Genomic DNA, 22,258 nt, shown 5'->3' on the forward strand with positions numbered 1-22,258 from the left:
ACGCATGCAGGAGAAAAAAAAAAAACAAGTCAGGTTGAGCTAAGGTCAAAGATCAGTGGGTGGCCAGGTATTGGTCAAGAGTGGTTTTTTTTGGGGGGGGGGGGGGGGGGGGGAGCTTAAGAGAGACATCACAGACACAATGGTGGTGATGATGAGGCCAGGAGAGTGTGGCTTGGCTGTCAACACCATGAAGACATGCTAGGCTAATGATGAGCAAACAGGCATGGAGATTTGTTCTAAAAAATAGGGACAAAAACACAGAAGAGATAGAGGACAAAAGAAGAGAGAGAGAGAGAGAGAGGAGAAAGTTAGGAGCACGGCACAAGAATCCTTTAAAAGCCATGAGGCACAAAAACAATCACCACATAAAGCAGGGGGGTCCAAACTTTGTCCGATGAGGGCTTGCAAAACACAAGGATGAAGGGGAGCCCCACTTAGATTGAATAAACATATTAAACTATCCAAAATACCCTACTTTCCGGACTAGAAGGCGCACTTAATATCCTTTCCCCCCCTCAAAACTCAACAGTGCGCCTTATGTAAGGAATACGTTTGGTTGAGCTTACCCACCTCGAAGCTGTTTTATTTTGGTACATGCTGTAATGATAAGTGTGACCAGTAGGTGGCAGTCAAACTTAAGAGATAAGTGTAGGCTACACTATGATGGCAATATGTCTCAAGTTAAATGTTCCATTGAGAATATAGAACATTACACACGGCGCTCAAAAATCTATCAAAATGTTCTAGTACGACTTTGGTAAGCACCGCTTGATGTGCTTCAACATACGAGTATTATTATGGTGTGTGTGTATAAAGTAAGACATTATCTGGCGTTTTGTATCGCAATATTATGCAAAAGAAACTTTTACCTTCTGGTACCTGCTGATCTGTATTTGGGATCTGGATAAATATTGAAAAATTGCATGCGTCCGCCTTTGTAGTACGTGGAGACACAGTAGTCCGTAACCTTTTTCTCTATCTTCTTGTTATGGGACATTTATCCTCCACTGTTGCCATTTCTGATAGAAAAGTAGCGTAAAGTTGTTACTTATATCTGCCGGTAAACTCGCCATGAACGCGCTAAAACATACCGGTTTAGTGAGTTTACATTATTCACCCAAGGAACTTTAGTTATTGGAGAGTTCCGCTTGGACGGTTTTTCGCGGGACACATTTCTGGTGGTGAGGAGATGCTGCTCCGTTATTGATTGATGTAAAGTCTGGATGTAATTAAAACAGTTAGCGCCATCTTTTGACACTTCTTCCATTCCCGTCCTTGCATGCCACACCGCTACAACAAAGATGACGGGGAGAAGACGCTGCCGAAAGTGAGCCAAACGTAAATAACACCGCCCACAAAATGCCTCATCCCGAAAGCGGCTCGAAGATAGTCTGTAAGACATAATCTATGCAACATTTTGACCAAAGAACCACCATTACATGTTATTTAATGGTCATATATAATCCGGTGCGCCTTTTATATGAAAAAAAGATTTTAAAAAAATAGACCATTCATCAGCAGTGTGCCTTATAATCCTGTGCGCCCTATGGCCTGGGAAATACATGTAGCGACCAAGAGAAATACATCGATTTCCATCCAAAATGTAACTCCTAATTCTTTAGATTAAAAATGTCCAAAAATCAATAAAAAAAAATATGTTTTAAGGCAATCTCTGCAACCAATACGATTCATTTTGAAAATGTTATACTTTACATTTATTCCAATTTGTACCCAACCTCTGTTCCTATTGTGTCTATTATGTTTTGTTTTATTAAATAACTGACACTGTTTGTATTTTGGTGCCGTTGGTCAGCCAAAAGACAATTCTCCACCTCGGTACACCATCAAAGTTAAATAACATATCGTGTTTAACCAACAATCGGTTCTGAATCACCTGAAGAATTGGACTCTTAATTGAAATGTGCGCTCTGAGGTCCGAGGGCCAGCTCCAGCTCGTGGTGCCCAAGACCAGAGTTAAAACCTGTGATCGGCCCTAAGCTCTGAAACATTCTACTCCTCCATGTTTAAATTGCTCCCCCAGTGGAGTGTTTTAGGTCTCGTCTTAAGACCCACTTTTTATTCTTTGGCTTTTAACACTATGCGAGTTGTGTGGTACTCTATTGTCCTGTTTTTTTTTCAAATGTGGATTTCTATTTACGGTTTTAATTGGTTTTACCCTTTAAAATCATATTTTTATATTTATTTTTTGTTTTTATTCAGTCATTGGTGGAGGAGCTGAGGATAATATTTGAATATTGTTGTGCAGCACTTTGGGAAAACATTTTTTAATGTGTTTTATAAACAAAGTGGATTGGATTGTGTTGCCAAGAGTCACACGTTAAGATATGGACTAATTTGTGTACTTTTTATTATTGTTCACTTAGTAAGCACAAACTCTTATGGTGAAAGGAGTATTGTTGAAAAGGGCGGAACAGGAAGTGTTGGAACGGTTTTCGAATAAAGCCGCAGGCAAATCATTAGGTTGGAGTCATTATTGACTTACGCCGGATGTTGTAAAGTCAATACCATTTATTTTTCTTCAACTTATAACACACAACTCTTATCTCAGTAATACTTAACTGAATGTGTTATAATTTTCTCCCAAATATTTAATTTTTAAATAAATTGACTTAACAAGCCATTACTTTTTATACTTAATATTTAATCACATCACCTTTTGATTACGTTTTCTTTTCAGTGTGACCCTCATCCTCCAAGTTGTGCCTCAGCCCAATGAAATTTGGCCTGGGGCCGGACTTTGGACACCCCTGACACAGTACGATAAAGACATTGACCTCCTCCCTGATCTCCTCTGCCGACACACAAAAACAATACACAAACTTGACAAAATGGACTCCCGACATGCATGTACTTGGCACCTAAAGATCCATCTGGAGCCCTGATGGATGGAATGACTGCAGGAGGGTGTTAATACAGAGAGAGAGAGAGCCTAGCATCACATGGCTCAGATAGACGATAAGAAGGAGCGATGAGGCCATATGCAAAAAAAAAAAAAAAGCGCACAATTGCCGTGGTTTTGGCCCTTTAAACCCAAGTGATCCTTAGTCAACCCGTCTAAAACTTAAGCAATGAGAAAGGCATGGGTAAAAACAATTAAAAAGAGCGCTACCTCCCGTGACTCCAGTGATAGTCATAAATAAATATACATTAAAATATTTAACTATGACATGATAAAACAGCAGGAATGAAATACAGTAGATGTGAAAAGATCATTGCAAACTTTTTTTTTTTTTTAAGGAAAAGGCTCCTTCTTCCCCCCACCTCCTCCTCCACCCTTTCTCCCCGAGTGAGTCTCTGGCCGAACTTACCCTAGCATTGCTAGCATTAGAGCTGGGGAGGAAGTGGGGAGGGGGGGGGGATCGGGACTCGGATCAGTAGGGCTTGCTGTCGTTCTTGGAACGCTTCAGCTGAACCTTCAGCCGCTTCATTCCGATCTGGAAGCCGTTCATGGCCTGGATGGCAGCCTGCGCCGACACAGGATTGTCATAGCTGACAAACCCTGAGGACACGGAGGGACAAAGTCAGAAGAAAAGTCCCCTCTTCCAAAAAGCTTTTCCTATTCACGTTTTTCTCGCAAACTCTTCACATGTCCGCAACCGTTTTTATGACTGTTATCTTCACAAGGGACAATACTCAGACTAGGGCTGGGCGATATCGCGGGTTTGTCTCTGTGCGATATAGAAAATGACAATATCGTGATATTCGAGTATACGTTCTCACACAGTTGCTTTTAGCTGCAGGCATTACACTACCGTATTTTTTGGACTATATGTCGCAATTTTTTTCATAGTTTGGCCAGGGGTGCGACTTATACTCAGGGGCGACTTGTGTGAAATTATTAACACATTACCGTAAAATATCAAATACTATTATTTAGCTCATAAGAGACAAGACGTATAAGATTTAATGGGATTTAGCGATTAGGAGTGACAGATTGTTTGGTAAAGGTATAGCATGTTCTATATGTTATAGTTATTTGAATGACTCTTACCATTATATGTTACGTTAACATACCAGGCACCTTCTCAGTTGGTTATTTATGCCTCATATAACGTACACTTATTCAGCCTGTTGCTCGCTATTTTTACATATTTTAAATTGCCTTTTAAATGTCGATTCTTAGTGTTGGTTTTATCAAATAAATTTCCCCCAAAAATGCAACTTATACTCCAGTGCAACTTATTTTTTTTCCCTTCTTTATTATGCATTTTCGGTAGGTGCGACTTACACTCCGAAAAATAAGGTACATGCGTTTCCCACTCTGGTCTCTCCTTCTCACAGAGACATAAACAAGCGCACCTTCTTATATACGTCACACGCAGAGAAGTAGCTACATGGGTAACATTAGCTGTGATATCAACGGTGCGTTGCGAGTGGTAATACGAGAGAGAGAGAGAAAGTGCGAATCTGGTAACAAATGGAGGAATAATTAATTCCCAACAAATCGTCACAAAATCTTTTTGCCTTTTTCTAAAATGTATATTATGTTTATAATTCAATGTGATTTGCAACATTAGGGAATGTTTTGTTTATTATTAAAAACCTACATAGGTATGTTCACTTAGTTTTATAATGGCAGTGACAGTTTGGAGCTGACCATTTCTTATTTCTCATATTTTTTATGGGAATAATGGTTCAACCTCATTAAAAAAAATGGCACCGGGCCAAAGAGAAATACAGCATTTTTCGGAGTATAAGTCGCACTGGAGTATAAGTCCCATCTTTTGGGGAAATTTATTGATAAAACCCAACACCAAGAATAGACATTTGAAAGGCAATTTAAAATAAAGAATAGTGAACAACAGGCTGAATAAGTGCACGTTATATGAGGCATAAATAACCAACTGAGAACGTGCCTGGTATGTTAATGTAACATATTATGGTAAGAGTCATTCAAATAACTATAACATATAGAACATGCTATATCTTTACCAAACAGTCTGTCACTCCTAATCGATAAATCCCATGAAATCCTATTACTCTAGTCTCTTACGTGAATTAGCGAAATGATATTACTTGATATTTTACGGTAATGTGTTAATAATTTCACACATAAGTCGCTCCTGAGTATAAGTCGCACCCCTGGCAGCCAAACTATGAAAAAAAAATGCGACCTATAGTCCCAAAAATACGGCATTCAGTAATTACAGAGGGATAACAATTAATGAACTAAAGATAAATTCATAAATTCCTCTTCATTTAAAAAAACTAGTATAATAGCTTTTTGTTGCTACCTCTATTCTCTTCAAAACAAAATCACAAGCTAAGTCAAAAGAGGATTCTTATTACTCTGTCAAAGACAACCAGTGTCCACTAGGGGGCGGTCAAGCACCAGCGTTACTCACCAAAGCACTTGCTCAGATTGGTCTGTTTGTCTATGAACACTTTGGCAGACACCACGTTCCCAAAGGGCATGAACATCTGCAGAAGGTCCTGGTCCCCAAACTCCTGCGGCAGGTGGTAGATGAAAAGGTTGGCACCCTCTGGCCCCACTTGATTTGGGAAAAGAGATTCCAGAATCTTTAGTTAGATACAGTCGACACAGATTCTTTATCCCCCCCCAAAAAAAAAAAAATAAGAGCATGTGTGTGTGTGTGTGCTCACCTTCCTTCTGGCTTCCAGCGATGCTCTGCTGCAGAAGTGACTGTCCATAGAGGGAGGGCAGGCCCGAGGCCGTGTACTGCTGCATCCCTGAGTAGGCCTGGGTCAGCGCGTCCATGGAACTGGCCGCTGAGCCGTTGGCCATCGAGGCGCCCAGGCCTCCGTTCATGGCCCCCATTCCTGCAAAAAACAAAATACGCCTTCCTTTCAGATCTTCGGGAGGCACGAACCGACGATACGGCGAGGGACGCTCTTACCACCGACGCCGCTGGTGAGAGCGTTAAGGCTGTTGAGGCCGACAGAGGCCCCGGTTAGACCCTGCAGAGTGCCCAGAGATGCCAGCGTGTTCATGGCGGCACCGGCGCTGGAGCCTGCTGTCGAACCGGCTGGTGAGGGACAAAAACGGGACATATGGAGTGAGAAGGGGGGAGGGTGATGCCTCCTTGGGCACTCAACATGGATAGCTACCTCATCATGAAGACTTACCAATTTTTATGGTTTGTAAAAACCAATGAGGTGCAAGTACAACATCAGTGAATGTTTAGTGAAGAAGTCGGCAACCCAAAATGTTGAAAGAGCCAAATTGGACCAAAAATACACAAAAAAAAACATCAGTTTGGAGCCACAAACAATTAAAAGCCTTCTATAGGTGATATAATGAAGTCAACACATGTCTGTATTAGCCTACTATCAGAATGACTGTCGCGGACTGACACACATCTTTGACTGAAATTTCAAAATGTAATATTTATTCTACCCATTTTTACAACATTGGATAACATAAGTAAAACAGGCTTCTAAGGGGGTGAGAGAAATACTCTAAATTACTGGCTTAGATTGGGTAAAAGGTATAGATGTGTTTGTCCAAGCCTTCTTTGATCGGATTTATAACAATCTATGGAAGCTGGGTTACGTTTGCGGTGGTCTATAACGGCATGAAATGTAGGAAATATTACATACAGATAATGTGTCAGGAGAAATGCAGATATAAAATAAATACACACTGGACATAAATGAAATGAGCTCAACTATACAAGCGAGGAATAATGATGCAATATGTACATAAAGCTAGCCTAAATAGCATGTTTGAGTCGATTAGCTTGCAATCATGCACTAACCAAATATTCTTTATAAGCACTCCAAATAAGTCAACAAAGCGCACCTTTGTGCATTCACGTACAGTATAAAACATTTGGTGCACGAAATGAGACAAGGAGTGGCATAAAATGTCTCTCTGGCATCGTTGAAGAACGTTATACATGTAAACAATCTATGGTGAGTTCAAGCACCACCAAAATTAGTCGGCCAAAGCGGCGCTTGCCAAATTCTCTCAACAGAGAATCATGTTTAATGTAAACAGTGGGATTTCTAACAATTCGGGAGGTTTGTGTCACATTGTCCTCCTACAGAAAACCTATTAAAAACAAAAATATACTTTTTCCCTTATCTTTTTTTATTTTCATACATTTTATAAAAAGCTCCAGGGAGCCATTAGGGCTGCGCTAAAGAGTCAGAGGTGGCAGGCTTACAGTTTAATGTCTTGTGGCAGATGTTTGTGGTGTTGGTCAACGACCGCCAATTAGTCAATTCTTAAAAATACCTTGACAGGCCAGTGCTCCCAGGGCGCTGCTGCTGGCTGACAACCCGCTGGCAGAGGTCGGGTTGCCAGTACTCTGGGCTGCGGCGGCTGCAGCGGCCAACGTCGCCAGGTTCTGAAGCTGAAGCTGATTCACCCCTAGAAAGGGACACAACTCATATTGACGGCAGTCTACACATTATTTCACCTACTAAAAGGTGTTTTTGTTAGGACATGCTGATGATATATTGACCATCGCAATTACACTCAAGTCAACATGTCTAAAAAGGAGTAGGGAGAAGGAAAGCTGATCAGATCTTACCCCTTCTACATGACTATTACTGATCACTCCTTCACACCATATGTTTCACATGTTGATAGTCACAATGAAGAATTTATTATGAGTCTACTGAAAATGTGACCAAATGTGCTAGGTCAAACTTATACATACAGCAATGTTAATATTTGGTTACATGTCCCTTGGCAAGTTTCACTGCAATAAGGCACTTTTGGTAGCCATCCAGAAGCTCCTGGCAAGTTGAGCTTTTGACCACTTTTTACAAAATTGGTGCAGTTAAGCTAAATGTGTTGGTTTTCTGACACAGACTTGTTTCTTCAGCATTGTCCACACATTATGTGGCCAAACAGCTCAAGTTTTGTTTCATCTGACATCACATGGAAAAAGATAAGACCTTTCTGGAGGAAAGTTCTGTGGTCAGGTGAACAAAAATTGAACTGTTTAGCCACAATACTCAGCAATATGTTTGGAGGAGAAAAGGTGAGGCCTTTAATTCACAGGAACACCACCCTACTGTCAAGCATGGTGGTGGTAGTATTATGCTCTGGGCCTGTGTTGCTGCCAATAGAACTGGTGCTTTACAGAGAGTAAATAGGACGATGAAAAAGGAGGATTATCTCCAAATTCTTCAGGACAATCTAAAACAGTGGTCCTTAACCTGGGTTCGATCGAACCCTAGGGATTCGGTGAGTCGGCCTCAGGGGTTCGGCGGAGGTCCAAACACATCCAACTCATTGTGTAAATACAAACTTCTCCCCTATTTGCGTTTTACGGATCCGGCAACAGCTGACTGATTTGCAGGTGTGTAATTTGTTGTGCGTTTATGCACTGTGTTGGTTTTGTTGTTTGAACAAGATGATGTTCATGCACAGTTCATTTTGTGCACCAGTAAAAAAATACATGCTAACACTTCAGTACGGGGAACATATTCAGCATGAATTAGTTGCTTATTAACATGCAAATTAGTAACATGTTGGATCTTAACGAGTCATTATTAAGTACTTAATAATGCCTTATTCATCATGGCCTCATTATAACCCTAACCAAATAACTCAAAATTAAGTCTTTATTACTTAGAATATGTTCCCTTAATGTCCAAAAAACCCAAAAAGAGTCTTTGTTACTTAGAATATGTTCCCCTAGTGTCCAAATTACTGTAAATTAAGTCTTTGTTACTTAGAATATGTTCCCCTAGTGCCCAAATAACTCTAAATTAAGTCTGTTACTTATATGTTCCCCTAGTGTCCAAATTACTCTAAATTAAGTCTTTGTTACTTAGAAAATGTTCTCATATTGTCCAAAAACTTTAAATTAAGTCTTTGTTACTTAGAAAATGTTCCCATAGAGTCCAAATAACTCTAAATTAAGTCTTTGTTATGTAGAATATGTTCCCCCATTGTCCAAATAACTCTAAATTAAGTCTTTGTTACTTAAAATATGTTCCCCGAGTGTCCAAATAACTCTAAATTAAGTCGTTGTTACTTAAAATATGTTCCCCATAACAAAGTGTTACCAAAAACATAACTATCTTGAATTTAGAAAAAAAAAATATATATATATTTTTTACTAAAGAAGGGTTCTGTGAATGCGTATAAGAAACTGTTGGGGTTCGCTACCTCCAACAAGGTTAAGAACCACTGACCTAAAATCATCAGCCCAGAGGTTGGGTCTTGGGCGCAGTTGGGTGTTCCAACAGGACAATGACCCCAAACACACATCAAAAGTGGTAAAGGAAAGGCCAAATCAGGCTAGAATTAAAGTTTTAGAATGACCTTCCCAAAGTCCTGACTTAAACATGTGGACAATGCTGAAGAAAGAAATCCATGTCAGAAAACCAACACAATTTAGCTGAACTGCACCAATTTTGTCAAGAGGAGTGGTCAAAAATTCCACCAGAAGCTTGTGGATGGCTACCAAAAGTGCCTTATTGCAGTGAAACTTGCCAAGGGACATGTAAGCAAACATTAACATTGCTGTATGTATACTTTTGACCCAGCAGAGTTGGTCACATTTTCAGTAGACCCATAATAATTTCATAAAAAGAACCAAACTTCATGAATGTTTTTTTGACCAACAAGTATGTGCTCCAATCACTTTGTCACAAAAAAATAAGAGTTGTAGAAAATATTTGAAACTCAAGACAGCTATGACATTATGTTCTTTATAAGTGTATGTAAACTTTTGACCACAACTGGATATGTTTCCACGATTTTCTAGGTTTTAAACAAACACACAGCTGATCTTCAAACTCTACTGGTTGTGTTCAAAGCTCACTACAATCTACTTCCACAATGTCTTCAGAAGCTGTATGTGACCAAAGACACTGGATATATCAAACAACATGGGCAAGAACTACCTCCAGAGAACATTGTGCATCCGTGAAAGGGGGTAATCCTGTGGAAATACCTACTCAGTGGCCTAGTGGTTAGTGTGTCCGCCCTGAGATCGGTAGGTTGTGAGTTCAAACCCCCGCCGAGTCATACCAAAGACTATAAAAATGGGACCCATTACCTCCCTGCTTGGCACTCAGCATCAAGGGTTGGAATTGGGGGTTAAATCACCAAAAATGATTCCCGGGCGCGGTCACCGCTACTGCCCACTGCCCCCCTCACTTCCCAGGGGGTGAACGAGGGTGATGGGTCAAATGCAGAGGACAAATTTCGCCACTCCTAGTGTGTGTGACAATCATTGGTACTTTGACTTTTAACGAAAAAGAACTGAGGATGTGCAGTTCAATCAATGAGCTTGTCAAAATCATAGCTTTTTAAATAATATTAATAATCCTTTCTTGGGTTTCTTTATCTCAAGCTTGTTTTCTTGATTGTTTTTTTTTTGTTTGTTTGTTTTCTTTTCTCTATTTGACATGTACAAAGTGAAGGAGGAAAGGGAAAGCATAATAGAATAAAATAGAAAGGACTTTATTGATCCCTGGGGGAAATTCAGCACCACAGTTCGCTCACAATAGACAGTAATAGCTTTTAAATAATATATAACATATATTATATGTATAATATATGAATGATATAAATATTTTCTACATATATTCTACATTTAAGTGCAGTCAAGAGGGACATATGCATTATACAGTCTGATGGCTGTCGTATATGGGTATAGGCTGAAGCCTATACCTTTGTGGTCAGGAAATGCAAACAGATACTTTTATTTATTTTTCTGCTACGCACTTGAAGTGTACCGTTTACATCGGGGCCACATTGTGAGAAAAAAATGTGTCTTGGGGGCCAATGTGTATGTGTGTATAAATTATATATATATATACACCGTATTTTTTGGACTATGAGTCAGTTTTTTTTCATAGTTTGGCCCGGGTTGCGACATATACTCCAGAGCGACTTATGTGTGAAATTAACACATTACCGTAAAATATCAAATATTATTTATCGCATTCGTGGAAGAGACGAACAAAATGTCAGCAATCGTCACACACGTCAACCAATAAGAATTCGGCGGGGGAGGGTCATGGCAGAAGTGCATTGTGGGTCATGGAATGCTAACTGCTATATGGTACTGCCGTAGCTATTAAAATGGATCATTTCATCACTGGCGGTAACTTATAAAAACTGAGAAGGGCTGAACAAAAAGGGCACTGAAAAGGAAATCATGTACTGCAGATTACAAGCTGGACGTAGTGAAATATGCAGCAAAAAAACGACAAGAGGGAGCGGCGCATACCTTTGGAGTTGCCAGAGTTATTTAGAAGCGACATTGAGGAAGAAGATTTCATGGGATTTATCGATTAGGAGTGACAGATAACATGTTTGGTAAACGTATAACATGTTCTATATGTTATACATAGTTATTTGAATGACTCTTACTATAATATGTTAAGTTAACATACCAGGCACGTTCTCCATTGGTTATTTATGTGTCATATAACGTACACTTATTCAGCCTGTTGTTCACTATTCTTTATTTATTTTAAAGTGCGTTTCAAATATCTATTCGTGGTGTTGGATTTTATCAAATTAATTTCCCCAAAAAATGTGACTTATACTCCAGTGTGACATATATGTTTTTCCCTTCTTTATTATGCATTTTCGGCCGGTGCGACTTATACTCCGAAAAATACGGTACACAGAATGTAAATAACGGTTCCTAATTCAATAAATTAATTTTGCAATATGCCAAAACATTTTCATGGTGATTAAAAATAAAAATTTAACATACTATATGAAGTACTAAAGAAATATAAATAAGAAAGTGGCTGCCACAACCATACAAAGCAAAATTATCGTAGAGTAACACAGTAGGCCCAAGCATTCCTCAAGCAACACCACAATGACCAACATTAAAGTGCAGCAGCGTAGTAAGCTTTAATGGCCCCCTTTCAACAAATAAATAATTTAACTTAATATATGAAGGACTAGAGAAATATACAGTAAATAAGACAAAAATGGCTACCACAATATGTATAAATACATGTTTGCACAATAAATGCTCCAAAAAATATGTAAAAAAATGTTTTTTATCCATCCATCCATCCATTTTCTACCGCTTATTCCCTTTCGGGGTCGCGGGGGGCGCTGGCGCCTATCTCAGCTACAATCGGGCGGAAGGCGGGGTACACCCTGGACAAGTCGCCACCTCATCGCAGGGCCAACACAGATAGACAGACAACATTCACACTCTCATTCACACACTAGGGCCAATTTAGTGTTGCCAATCAACCTATCCCCAGGTGCATGTCTTTGGAGGTGGGAGGAAGCCAGAGTACCTGGAGGGAACCCACGCATTCACGGGGAGAACATGCAAACTCCACACAGAAAGATCCCGAGCCTGGATTTGAACCCAGGACTGCAGGAACTTCGTATTGTGAGACAGACGCACTAACCCCTCTGCCACCGTGAAGCCCATATTTTATCCCATTTATTTAAATAAGAAAAGTTGCAGTATTTAATTAAACACATTTTCACAAAAAAAAAAACACTGGAACCTCAAAACAACTTCCATCCTTATTTGAATGTGTTGAAATGAAGAAACCAGGCGGGCGGAGGTAGAACAAGGCCGGTTTATCCTAATGGAAATTCATCTCAGCCAAAAAAGGTAAATGAACTCACCTCCTAGCCTCTGCATACTATTGAAAGTGCTCTGGTTGCTTGTCGAGGTGGCCTGCTGCAGCAGCTGGGAAAGGATAGTAATTAAAAACACACCGTTAGTTTTACTTTTGATTTATGCGTGCGTGTATGTGTGTGTGTGTGTGTGTGGAAGGTTGAATTTTATGCATGTCTGTAACTTAAGGCACAAGCAGCACAGATATAGCTTGACTGTTCATGTTACGGCCATGTTAAGAGCTCACTGATTATAGAAAGAAAGAAAGAAAAAAAAAAAAAAAAAAAAAAAAAAAAAAAGAGTCCCATAAAGTGGAGGTCATGACAGACACTCCTGCACTTAGGATGGGCAGGTTGCAGCATGCTGTGCACTCGCGGAATGCCGCGCTCACTCGGACACAAGTTTGCCACCATGTCACAATACAACCGCCGCATGAGTGCAATCTTTGCGGATTATTTCGAGTGCTACAGTTGATTTCTTTAGTGCAAGGTGACAGAATGATAGCATCAACTACCTGACGTTCACAATAACTGCTTGGATGATCAGGCTGATTAAAAGACAGTTTAGGCCCTGTGCTAAGCCAAAACCCACCTCTTTCAATCATGCGGGGGGGTCCTGGAATTGTGCAGTGGATCCCTGCTATTCGTGAGGGATTATGCAAATGGAAAATATGCCACCCACCAAAAAGTGCTAAAAACGACCGCTTTTAATATTAGATTTAAACTTAATACATAAACATCTACAGTACTAAACAACAACTGTTTACATTTAGTTTTACACATAAGGAAACAATTTCAAAACCTACAATATACTGTATTGCACTTACAAAAAACAACATATTTTGAAAGAATCTGCTTCCTAAAAATACATGTACACATACTGTATGTGTATATATGTGTATGTGTATACATGTACACGTATATGTGTATACATGTATATACACACACACACATGTATGTATGTGTATATATACACATACCTCTATATACAAATATATTGACACACATATATATATGTGTATATGTGTATATACATATATATACAGTGAAGAAAACTATTTGAACACTCTGCTATTTTGCAAGTTCTCCCACTTAGAAATCATGGAGGGGTCTGAAATGTTCACGGTAGGTGCATCTCCACTTTATGAGAGATAACCTAAAAAGAAAAATCCAGAGATCACAATCTATGATTTTTTAACAGTTTATTCGTGTGATACAGCTGAAAATAAGTATTTGAACACCAACGTAGCCTTTGTTTGCAATTACAGAGGTCAAACGTTTCCTGTAGTTCTTCACAAGGTTTGCACAGACTGCAGGAGGGATTTTCGCCCACTTCTCCACACAGATCTCTAGATCAGTCAGGTTTCTGGGCTGTCGCTGAGTAACGCAGACTTTCAGCTCCCTCCAAAGATTTTCAATTGGATTTAGGTCTGTAGACTGGCTAGGCCACTCCAGAACCTTGATATGGTTCTTACGAAGACACTTCTTGGTTTTCCTGGCTGTGTGCTTTGAGTCATTGTCATGTTGGAAGATCCAGCCACGACTCATCTTCAATAATCTGACTGAGGGGAGGGGTTTTTGGGCCAAAATCTCACAATACATGGCTGCAGTCACCCTCTCCTTAATACAGTACAGTCGTCCTGTCTCATGAGCAGAAAAAGAGCCCCAAAGCATGATGCTACCACCCCCATGCTTCACAGTAGGGATGGTCTTCTTGGGATGGTACGCATCATTCTTCTTCCTCCAAACGTGCAGTGGAATTATGACCAACAGGGTTTTGGTCTCATCTGTCCACAAAACCTTCTCCCATGACTCCTCTGGATCATCCAAATGGTCATTGTCAAACTTAAGACAGGCCTTAACATGTGCTGGTTTAAGCAGGGTAACCTTCCGTGCCATGCATGATTTCAAACCATGACGTCTTACTGTGTCACAAACAGTGACCATGGAAACAGTGGTCCCAGCTCTTTTCAGGTCATTGACCGAGTCCTGCCATGTAGTCCTGGGCTGATTCCTCACCTTTCTTAGCATCATTGAGACCCCACGAGGTGATAGCTTGCATGGGGCTCCACTCCAATTGAGATTGACCTGACCGTCATGTTTAGCTTCTTCCATTTTCTAATGATTGCTCCAACAGTGGACCTTTTTCCACCAAGCTGTTGGCAATTTCTCTGAAGCCCTTTCCATTGTTGTAGAGTTGTACAATTTTGTCTCTGGTGTCTTTGGACAGCTCTTTGCCATGCTGAATGTTTGGGTCTTAGTGATTGTATGGGGTCGACAGGTGTCTTTATACAGTTAACGCCCTCACACAGGTGCATCTGATTCAGGATAATACAGTGGAGTGGAGGAGGACTTTTAAAGGCAGACTAAAGGGTCTTTGAGAGTCGGAATTCTAGCTGACAGGTGTTTAAATACTTATTTTCAGCTGTATCACACAAATAAATTGTTAAAAAAATATAGATTGTGATTTCTGGATTTTTCTTTTTAGGTTATCTCTCATAAAGTGGACATGGACCTACCGTGAAAAGTTCAGACCCCTCCATGATTTCTAAAAGGGAGAACTTGCAAAATAGCAGTGTTCAAATACTTATTTTCTTGACTGTATATACAGATATATACACACCCACACACACGTGTATAGACACACATACATATATACATACATAAACACAAATACATACATATATGTATGTTACACACACACACACACACACACACACACACACACACACACACACACACACACACACACACACACACACACACACACACACACACACACACACACACACACGTTCATTTGAGGTATTCTCCAGTGTGGATGCCTTAAAAATAGTGTTTTACCTCAAATCCTCAGTGTCATGCCATGTTTTGTTTTTGCCTCGTTAATGAAAATAGTGCTGTGTGTTTTTCTTAATGTTTTGTTTTGTACAGCACTTAGTGTTTGCCACTTGCTTGTGCATAGAAAAGTGCCATATAAATAGTTGGGCTTGATTTAAAAATCTTAATACACAACAGCGCCCTCTGCTAGGTTCATATCTGCAGCACTATTTTTCCAAACAGACAGCGTCAACAAAAACTTTCCGTTTACCAACTATTTAAGTAACCATGAACATTTTTGTTTACAATTTAAAAAGCAGAAAAATGCAATTAAGGGGAAATGTTGGATTGTGAATGCCAAAACGTGTCGAGGCGGTAACCTACATTACCGTGTTTTTGCAGGGATCTAAGCGCTCACGTTAGGCGACACAAACTTTAGACTTTAGATATCAAATTTGCCTAAGCCCGGTATAAACCGCTAAGTGTAAGCACATCTTCGTGTGGTTACTCATGCACAAGCGATTATTGTGCAAGATTGCTGCCAGCACTCGCGTTTATTATGGCGGATGCTCTTGTGTGTGAACAATCATAGCTTGGGCTTTATGCTGGGGGTTATTTTAAGTAGTTACCTTTATTATGCAAGGTGGTGATCATCACCTATAACTTACTAGAGGGGAACATACTTTGATCCGCATAAAAACACTTGTCTACACAAAAACTGAACTTATAAGCGTGCCAGAGTCTACCTGCTCATTCAGAGTGCAGCCCAAGTCTGCAGAAACTACATTTACTGCTCTTGTTTTGACACTTACAGCTAGGTACTGAGGCGTGAGGTTGCCCAAGCCAGCAAGGTTGCCCCAGGTGGAGGCGCTGTTGATATGCTGGATCTGCTGCACAAGCTGCTGCTGCAGGCGGCGTTGCTCCTTGTCCCGCTGCGTGTCAGCAAACTTCACCACCAGAGGTGAGGAGCAGCCCTGCAGCGAAAGTGATACTTAAACCATTTAGGAAGCAAAACACAAAACTAAACAATTGAAAAGAATTTGCAAAAAAATAAAAAAGGGGGTGTTAAGGGGGTGTTATTGTCAATGCCTCAAGGCTGTTTTTTGTTTGTTTGTTTATTTAAGGCCGCTGCATTCGTATGAAAGCTAATACACAGAAGACATGTGCCATGCATAGCTGAGCCAGGCCACATTCCAGAGAGGGCACGGGACGATGCTGCAGACAGTGAAGCGTTTAAGGATTTGAATGGACTACACAAACGACAAATGGAAGACAGCAATTACAAAAAAAATAAAGGAAAAAAAAACAAAAACAACAGGCATATGTCAGCAGACGACAACAGGGAGAGTGCATTACAGTACAAGTCTCACAAACAGGCACATACTGCTCGGACAGACGCATGAGAGACAAACGGCATGCGGTGCAAAGTATTTTGAGTTGAGAGAAGCAGACAGGGACCACGCCGGACAGGGAGAATGTCTTCTGCACCAGTGGCACCTTCCGCCGCAGCTGAGGAGGCCACGATATTACGGGGAAGGGGGGGTGGAGGGGCTAATTTTAATGTCGACTGATTGAACTCGCTCTGATGCTTCACTGGGGAGGCGTTCGATTTATTCTTTGTCAAATTATTGCCGCCCCACTTCCGAGGCTCTTTTGGCAACGCGAGGACAAGGAAATGGAGGCCGTAGCCGCTTTGAACTCGCAATGGTACAGACTTCAACTAGGCGAGCGGATATCAATAGCTTCTCTTTTAGCTTTTTAAATGTACAAGGCCATGCTGTAACCTATTTTTGGATATGACGACATCCTCTACTAACTCGCTCCATTTGCCTGCACTCTGGTGAAGGATGCATCTGCTTGGACTCGTTCGTCTTTCAAACACACGGGCGCAGCAGAGAGTATGTGAGGGGTTGGGGGTAAGGGGGGGTAGGGTGGAGAAATAGGTGCTGAGGGATACAGTACCTCCATAGTCTGAGAGTGATGCATGGTTTTGATTGCATTCTGTGCCATTGACCTGGTAGCAAATGTGACAAACGCACAGCCTGTAGGAGGAGGAGGGGAACAATAGGGGAGGGAGGGGGGAGGGAGGGACAAGAAGAAACAAAAACAAGACAAAAAAAAGGTTGGGACAACTCGTTATGAACCCCCCAAAAAACACATTACAGTCACAGAGAATGCACACAAACCCACCCTGACTGGTTAGCACATAGAGAAAAAGACAACAGAACAGTAACACGGGTCACATGAGCACAGTGACTTGACAGATTCAAACTACCACCCAGAGAGGCTGGACTGTGTGGTCATGGTGAAAACACGAAATATAAAATACACATAATGCACACAGATACACACCCATTAATGACTGTGGTAAGAGCTGCAAAAATACAAAAAAAACTACAGGAAGGTATTAAGGGCCCGGTTTAAATCGCATATAAAAACGTGAGATTTGCGTCTGCTTTATCAACACACCAGCCCCCCGGCTCTCTGATGAGATTTTTAAATGCGGCAGAGAGCCTTGTCGTGACGCGACAACAGGCTAATTCCAGCCTTTAAGTGTGCGATGGAGGCGGTACAAGAGGAGCCGAGGCGCCTGCCAGCTGAGCCCGGCGAACGCAGGCAGCCGGCAGTTGCCAAGGCGACGGGGGCCCATTGTCCCGGGCAGCGAGTGGCACAGCGGCCGCCCTTCAGTCTGCTGCACGGGGGCCCGAGTGTCACAGTAACACCAAAGTGGGTGGAAAAGCGATTCGAGTGGGGGTGGGCTGAGATGACCAAAAAAAAAAGGAAGTGAGGGGGGGGGCCTAGTGTATATACTGTATAAGGGCTTCGTCGGTGACCCTGGGGGGCCGGAGGAGAGGACACTTACCTCTGCTTTGACCGTCCGGTCCCCGCAGGATTCGGCACTCCTCGATTTGCCCGAAAGACGAGAACATCATCCTGATCTCGTTCTCGCCGTATTTCTTTGAAACCATCCCGATGAAGAGTTTTCTGTCTTCTACCGCTGCAGAGGGAAAAAAAAAATATCACGGCGTGATGGGAGAGAAGAAAAAGAAAGTCACACCTCTTTTTTTTCTTCTTCTTCTCTTGTTCACACCGCCGCTACCTTGTCACGCCGCCACATTCTCTGCCTCCAACTACTCAGCGCCAGAACAAATCTGTACAACTTGCAGCTTTGTTTTCCTCCGCATCTCCTTCTCCAGGCTGAGAATGTTGTATCATCCATTTTTGTGCCCCCCACCCCACACAACCCTTTACCAGAACCCGTACCTGAGCTACATTCTCCCTTGGCGCCTTTTAAAGCCTTTAATCCTCCTAACCCTCGATTGTGTATGGAAATGATCTAGCACTGTCGTTACTTGAACTGGGTAACGCTGCAATTTTTAAAAATTTTTTTTAATTGCATTCCAAAAGCCCACTTACCACTTGTTTTCTCACTGTCAGCGGGTTTCATCTGGATAGGATGATGCATCTGCAGGAGGAAAAAGGGGGACATTTTATTTAATTGGTCCGCGTGAAAGCGGCCACAGTCCTCTGTGAACCGCGTAGGCGCTTGTGCTCGTTATCTCACATCTCGCTCTTCACACTCCTCCGAGCGTCTCTCTGTGCCTCTTGCTGCCTGCTTCCCTGTGCCGACACCCTCCCTTTATCGCCTGCCTCGATCCCCCCCCGCCACATTTAGGAGTGATTCGGTTAATAGCAGAGGATCAAGTTCTCTGCTATCCCATCTAATTTCTCTCTGCGGCGCGGTTATTGATTCTGCCGTGTTCGTCTTGACTAACAATTCAACTTCACGTGGCTGGAGACAAACGGCAAGATTTTGTGAGGGATTTTTAAGGCGTGTAATGGAAATTCCCCATTATTTTTTGACCGTAGTTAAGTAAGGATGTGATGGAAATGTATTCAGGACCAGATTTCTCGATCCAGTGGAGACAGGAAGTGTGCCTGCCTCATTATCACTACACATAGTAATGTGTCCATGCCATAAACACAGAGAAGTGGTAGTCATGGCTAGTGATAATGCCAAGGAGGAGCCATGGCGTGAAAACTCCTTTGTCTAGGGCAGTGGTTCTCAACCTTTTTTCGGTGATGTACCCCCTATGAACATTTTTTTTTAAATTCAAGTACCCCCTAATCAGAGCCAAGCATTTTTGGTTGAAAAAAAGAGATAAAGTAGTAAAATACAGCCCTATGTCATCAGTTTCTGATTTATTAAATTGTATAACAGTGCAAAATATTGCTCATTTGTAGTGGTCTTTCTTGAACTATTTGGGGAAAAAAAAAGATATAAAAATAACTACTGATTCAATTATAAATAAAGATTTCTACACATAGAAGTAATCATCGACTTAAAGTGTCCTCTTTGTGGGATTGTAATAGAGATCCATCTGGATTCATGAACTTAATTCTAAACATTTCTTCACAAAAAAAATAAATCTTTAACATCAGTATTTATGGAACATGTCCACAAAAAAATCTAGCTGTCAACACTGAATATTGCATTGTTGCATTTCTTTTCACAGTTTATGAACTTACATTCATATTTTGTTGAAGTATTATTCAATAAACATATCAATAAAGGATTTTTTGAATTGTTGCTATTTTTGAAAAATCTCAAGTACCCCTTGGCATACCTTCAAGTACCCCCAGGGGTACGCGTACCACCATTTGAGAACCACTGGTCTAGGGAGTGTTTTCGTAGCTGCTGGCACTAATTTGTGTATTTGGGATTGCTGTAACTTCAAAAGATTTTAAACTAAACCATGGAGGCATGGCAGAATTATTTATTTAAACCTTCCAAACTTGCTCCAAACGAACTGTTTGGAATTTGAGAAAATAGTGACGTATGCTTTAGTTTTTTCACCGGATATTCTAATATATCTTAGAGGTTAGTGTTGTCCTGGTAGTAATATTTTGGTATGTATTTCGATACTTTTCTAAATAAAGGGGACCACGAAAAATTGCATTATTGGCTTTATTTTAACAAAAAAATCTTGAGTACATTAAACATGTTTCATATTGCAAGTTTGTCCTTAAATAAAATAGTCAACATAGAAGAAAACTTGTCTTTTAGTAGTAAGTAAACAAAGGCTCCTAATTATACTGTTTACATATGCAGTAACATATTGTGGCATTTCTCATTCTATCAATTTGTCAAAATTCTTAAGGACAAGCGGTAGAAAATTATTTATTAATCTACTTGTTCATTTACCGTGAGAACATGTTAAAAGACAAACATGTTCTATTTACACTTCTGTGAAAATGTAATAACCACTTATTCTTATATTGTTTGATACTTTACATTAGTTTTGGATGATACCACAAATTTAGGTAACAATCTGATACCAAGTCGTTACAGGATCATACATTGGTCATATTCAAAGTCCTTATGTGTTCAGGGAAATATTTCCCGGGTTTATAAACATATGAACTTAAAAAGAAAATGAAAAAAGATTTTGTGATGCTAAAAAAATAGACGGAATCATAGTAGTATTGAATAGATACGCTCCTGTACTTGGCATCATTACAGTGGATGTCAGATCCACCGACGCCGTTTGTTTACATTTTGACGCAAGTGAGCTTTGGTGTGTAGTGAAGCAGGTTTTGCTATACCTCGTCCTGCAGGGATGATACTTGTAAGAATACTTTGTCGCCATGAAGGCGAGGAATAGTGATTTAGAAGTAGCTAAAATGCAGCTGGATTTTAGCTGCTCGCTAGCCAGCCATGTCTTAAAGCACCTCTTCCTGAGGGCGTTTCAGTGTTATAACTTCACCTTTATCGTTACTTTTTAAACCAAAATGCGTCCGTTGTCCCTTTTCTGTCTACACACTGTGTCTGCTTGTAAGTACTCAGTGTGTGAGCGCTGTCAAACATGTTCCTCTGCTCATAAATCCAACAATGACACGACACGACGTAACGACGACGAGAAGACTGGGGGACCGGTACTTTTTAGAGGCGGTATAGTACAGAATATGATTCATTAGTATCGCGGTACCATACTGATACCGGTATACCGTATAACCCTAGTCGAGGTTTACCTGAAGAGCGTGGCGCAAGTTTGCCATTTTTATTCATATAGTCAGAAGTTCCTTAATTTTTCCTTCTATCCTCTTGTTGTGGGTAAACTGGCTCGTACATGCACATGCCTGTTAAAACCCAACACTGTTTCCATTTCTATAAAGTAGTGTATAGTTGTAACTGATATCGGTCAGTAGACTAGATAAAAAAAAAAAAAACTACACCGTGGCTGACAAGGTGGAGTAAAAAGTTGAAGGGGGCTTCAGCACGTACACCAAATAGGACTGCCCACAAAATGGCGCATTCTGACAAGGAGCCAGAAAACGGCTTGAAGATGGTCTGCACGAAAAAACCTCTGCAAAATTTTGATCAAAGCACCACTATTACTTAATATAACAATGCTACAATAAGGAACTTGTATTTGGCTTAAAACTGGGTAATAATTCAAACTGCAGAAGAAAAAGTACTGTACTGAAAATGAACGAAATTCTGACCCTATAATCTGGCTGGACCTTGATTAAGGAGAGTAATCAGTCACAGGTTTGTGTCAAAGTTCTTGTACCTTGCACTAAGTGTGTGCAAGATTTACAGCAGCGGTGTCAAAACTCTTTTTATTGAGGGCCACATCGCAGTGCCTCAGACTGGAAGTCTCTGCACAGAGTGGTGAGGACGGCGGAAAAGATCATCAGGACTCGTCTCGCTCCTATCCAGGAGATCGCAAAAAAGCCGCTGCCTGACCAGGGCTCAGAAAATCTGCAGAAACTCCTCCCACCCCCATCAACGACTGTTTTCACTGCTGGACTCTAGAAAGACGTTCCGCAGCCTCCGTAGCAGAACCTCCACGGTCTGTAACAACTTCTTCC

General features: G+C 40.9%; 1 protein-coding gene across 6 annotated transcripts in view; it reads right to left on the reverse strand.

Annotated features, from left to right (window-relative positions):
• Positions 1–22,258, reverse strand: part of LOC133549135 (CUGBP Elav-like family member 2) — a 78,682-nt gene that overhangs the window by 4,316 nt on the left and 52,108 nt on the right. For 2 of the 6 annotated variants that reach the window (XM_061894281.1, XM_061894284.1), the window contains exons 4-13: positions 18,800–18,848; positions 18,246–18,380; positions 17,345–17,424; positions 16,195–16,356; positions 12,572–12,635; positions 7,223–7,357; positions 5,880–6,008; positions 5,626–5,802; positions 5,367–5,513; positions 1–3,520 (exon numbers count right to left, since the gene is read on the reverse strand). The exon at positions 1–3,520 is cut by the window's left edge and continues 4,316 nt beyond it. In XM_061894281.1, coding sequence (XP_061750265.1) covers positions 3,393–3,520; positions 5,367–5,513; positions 5,626–5,802; positions 5,880–6,008; positions 7,223–7,357; positions 12,572–12,635; positions 16,195–16,356; positions 17,345–17,424; positions 18,246–18,380; positions 18,800–18,848 — 1,206 coding nt within the window. In that variant the 3' untranslated portion in view covers positions 1–3,392. Of the gene's footprint in view, positions 3,521–5,366; positions 5,514–5,625; positions 5,803–5,879; positions 6,009–7,222; positions 7,358–12,571; positions 12,636–16,194; positions 16,357–17,344; positions 17,425–18,245; positions 18,381–18,440; positions 18,726–18,799; positions 18,849–22,258 lie in introns of those variants that run through there. The other 4 variants (XR_009806030.1, XM_061894283.1, XM_061894282.1 and 1 more) reach the window with 4 other exon arrangements.

The sequence above is a fragment of the Nerophis ophidion genome, linkage group LG03 (assembly GCF_033978795.1).
Source record: "Nerophis ophidion isolate RoL-2023_Sa linkage group LG03, RoL_Noph_v1.0, whole genome shotgun sequence".
In the NCBI taxonomy this organism is placed as follows: domain Eukaryota; kingdom Metazoa; phylum Chordata; class Actinopteri; order Syngnathiformes; family Syngnathidae; genus Nerophis; species Nerophis ophidion.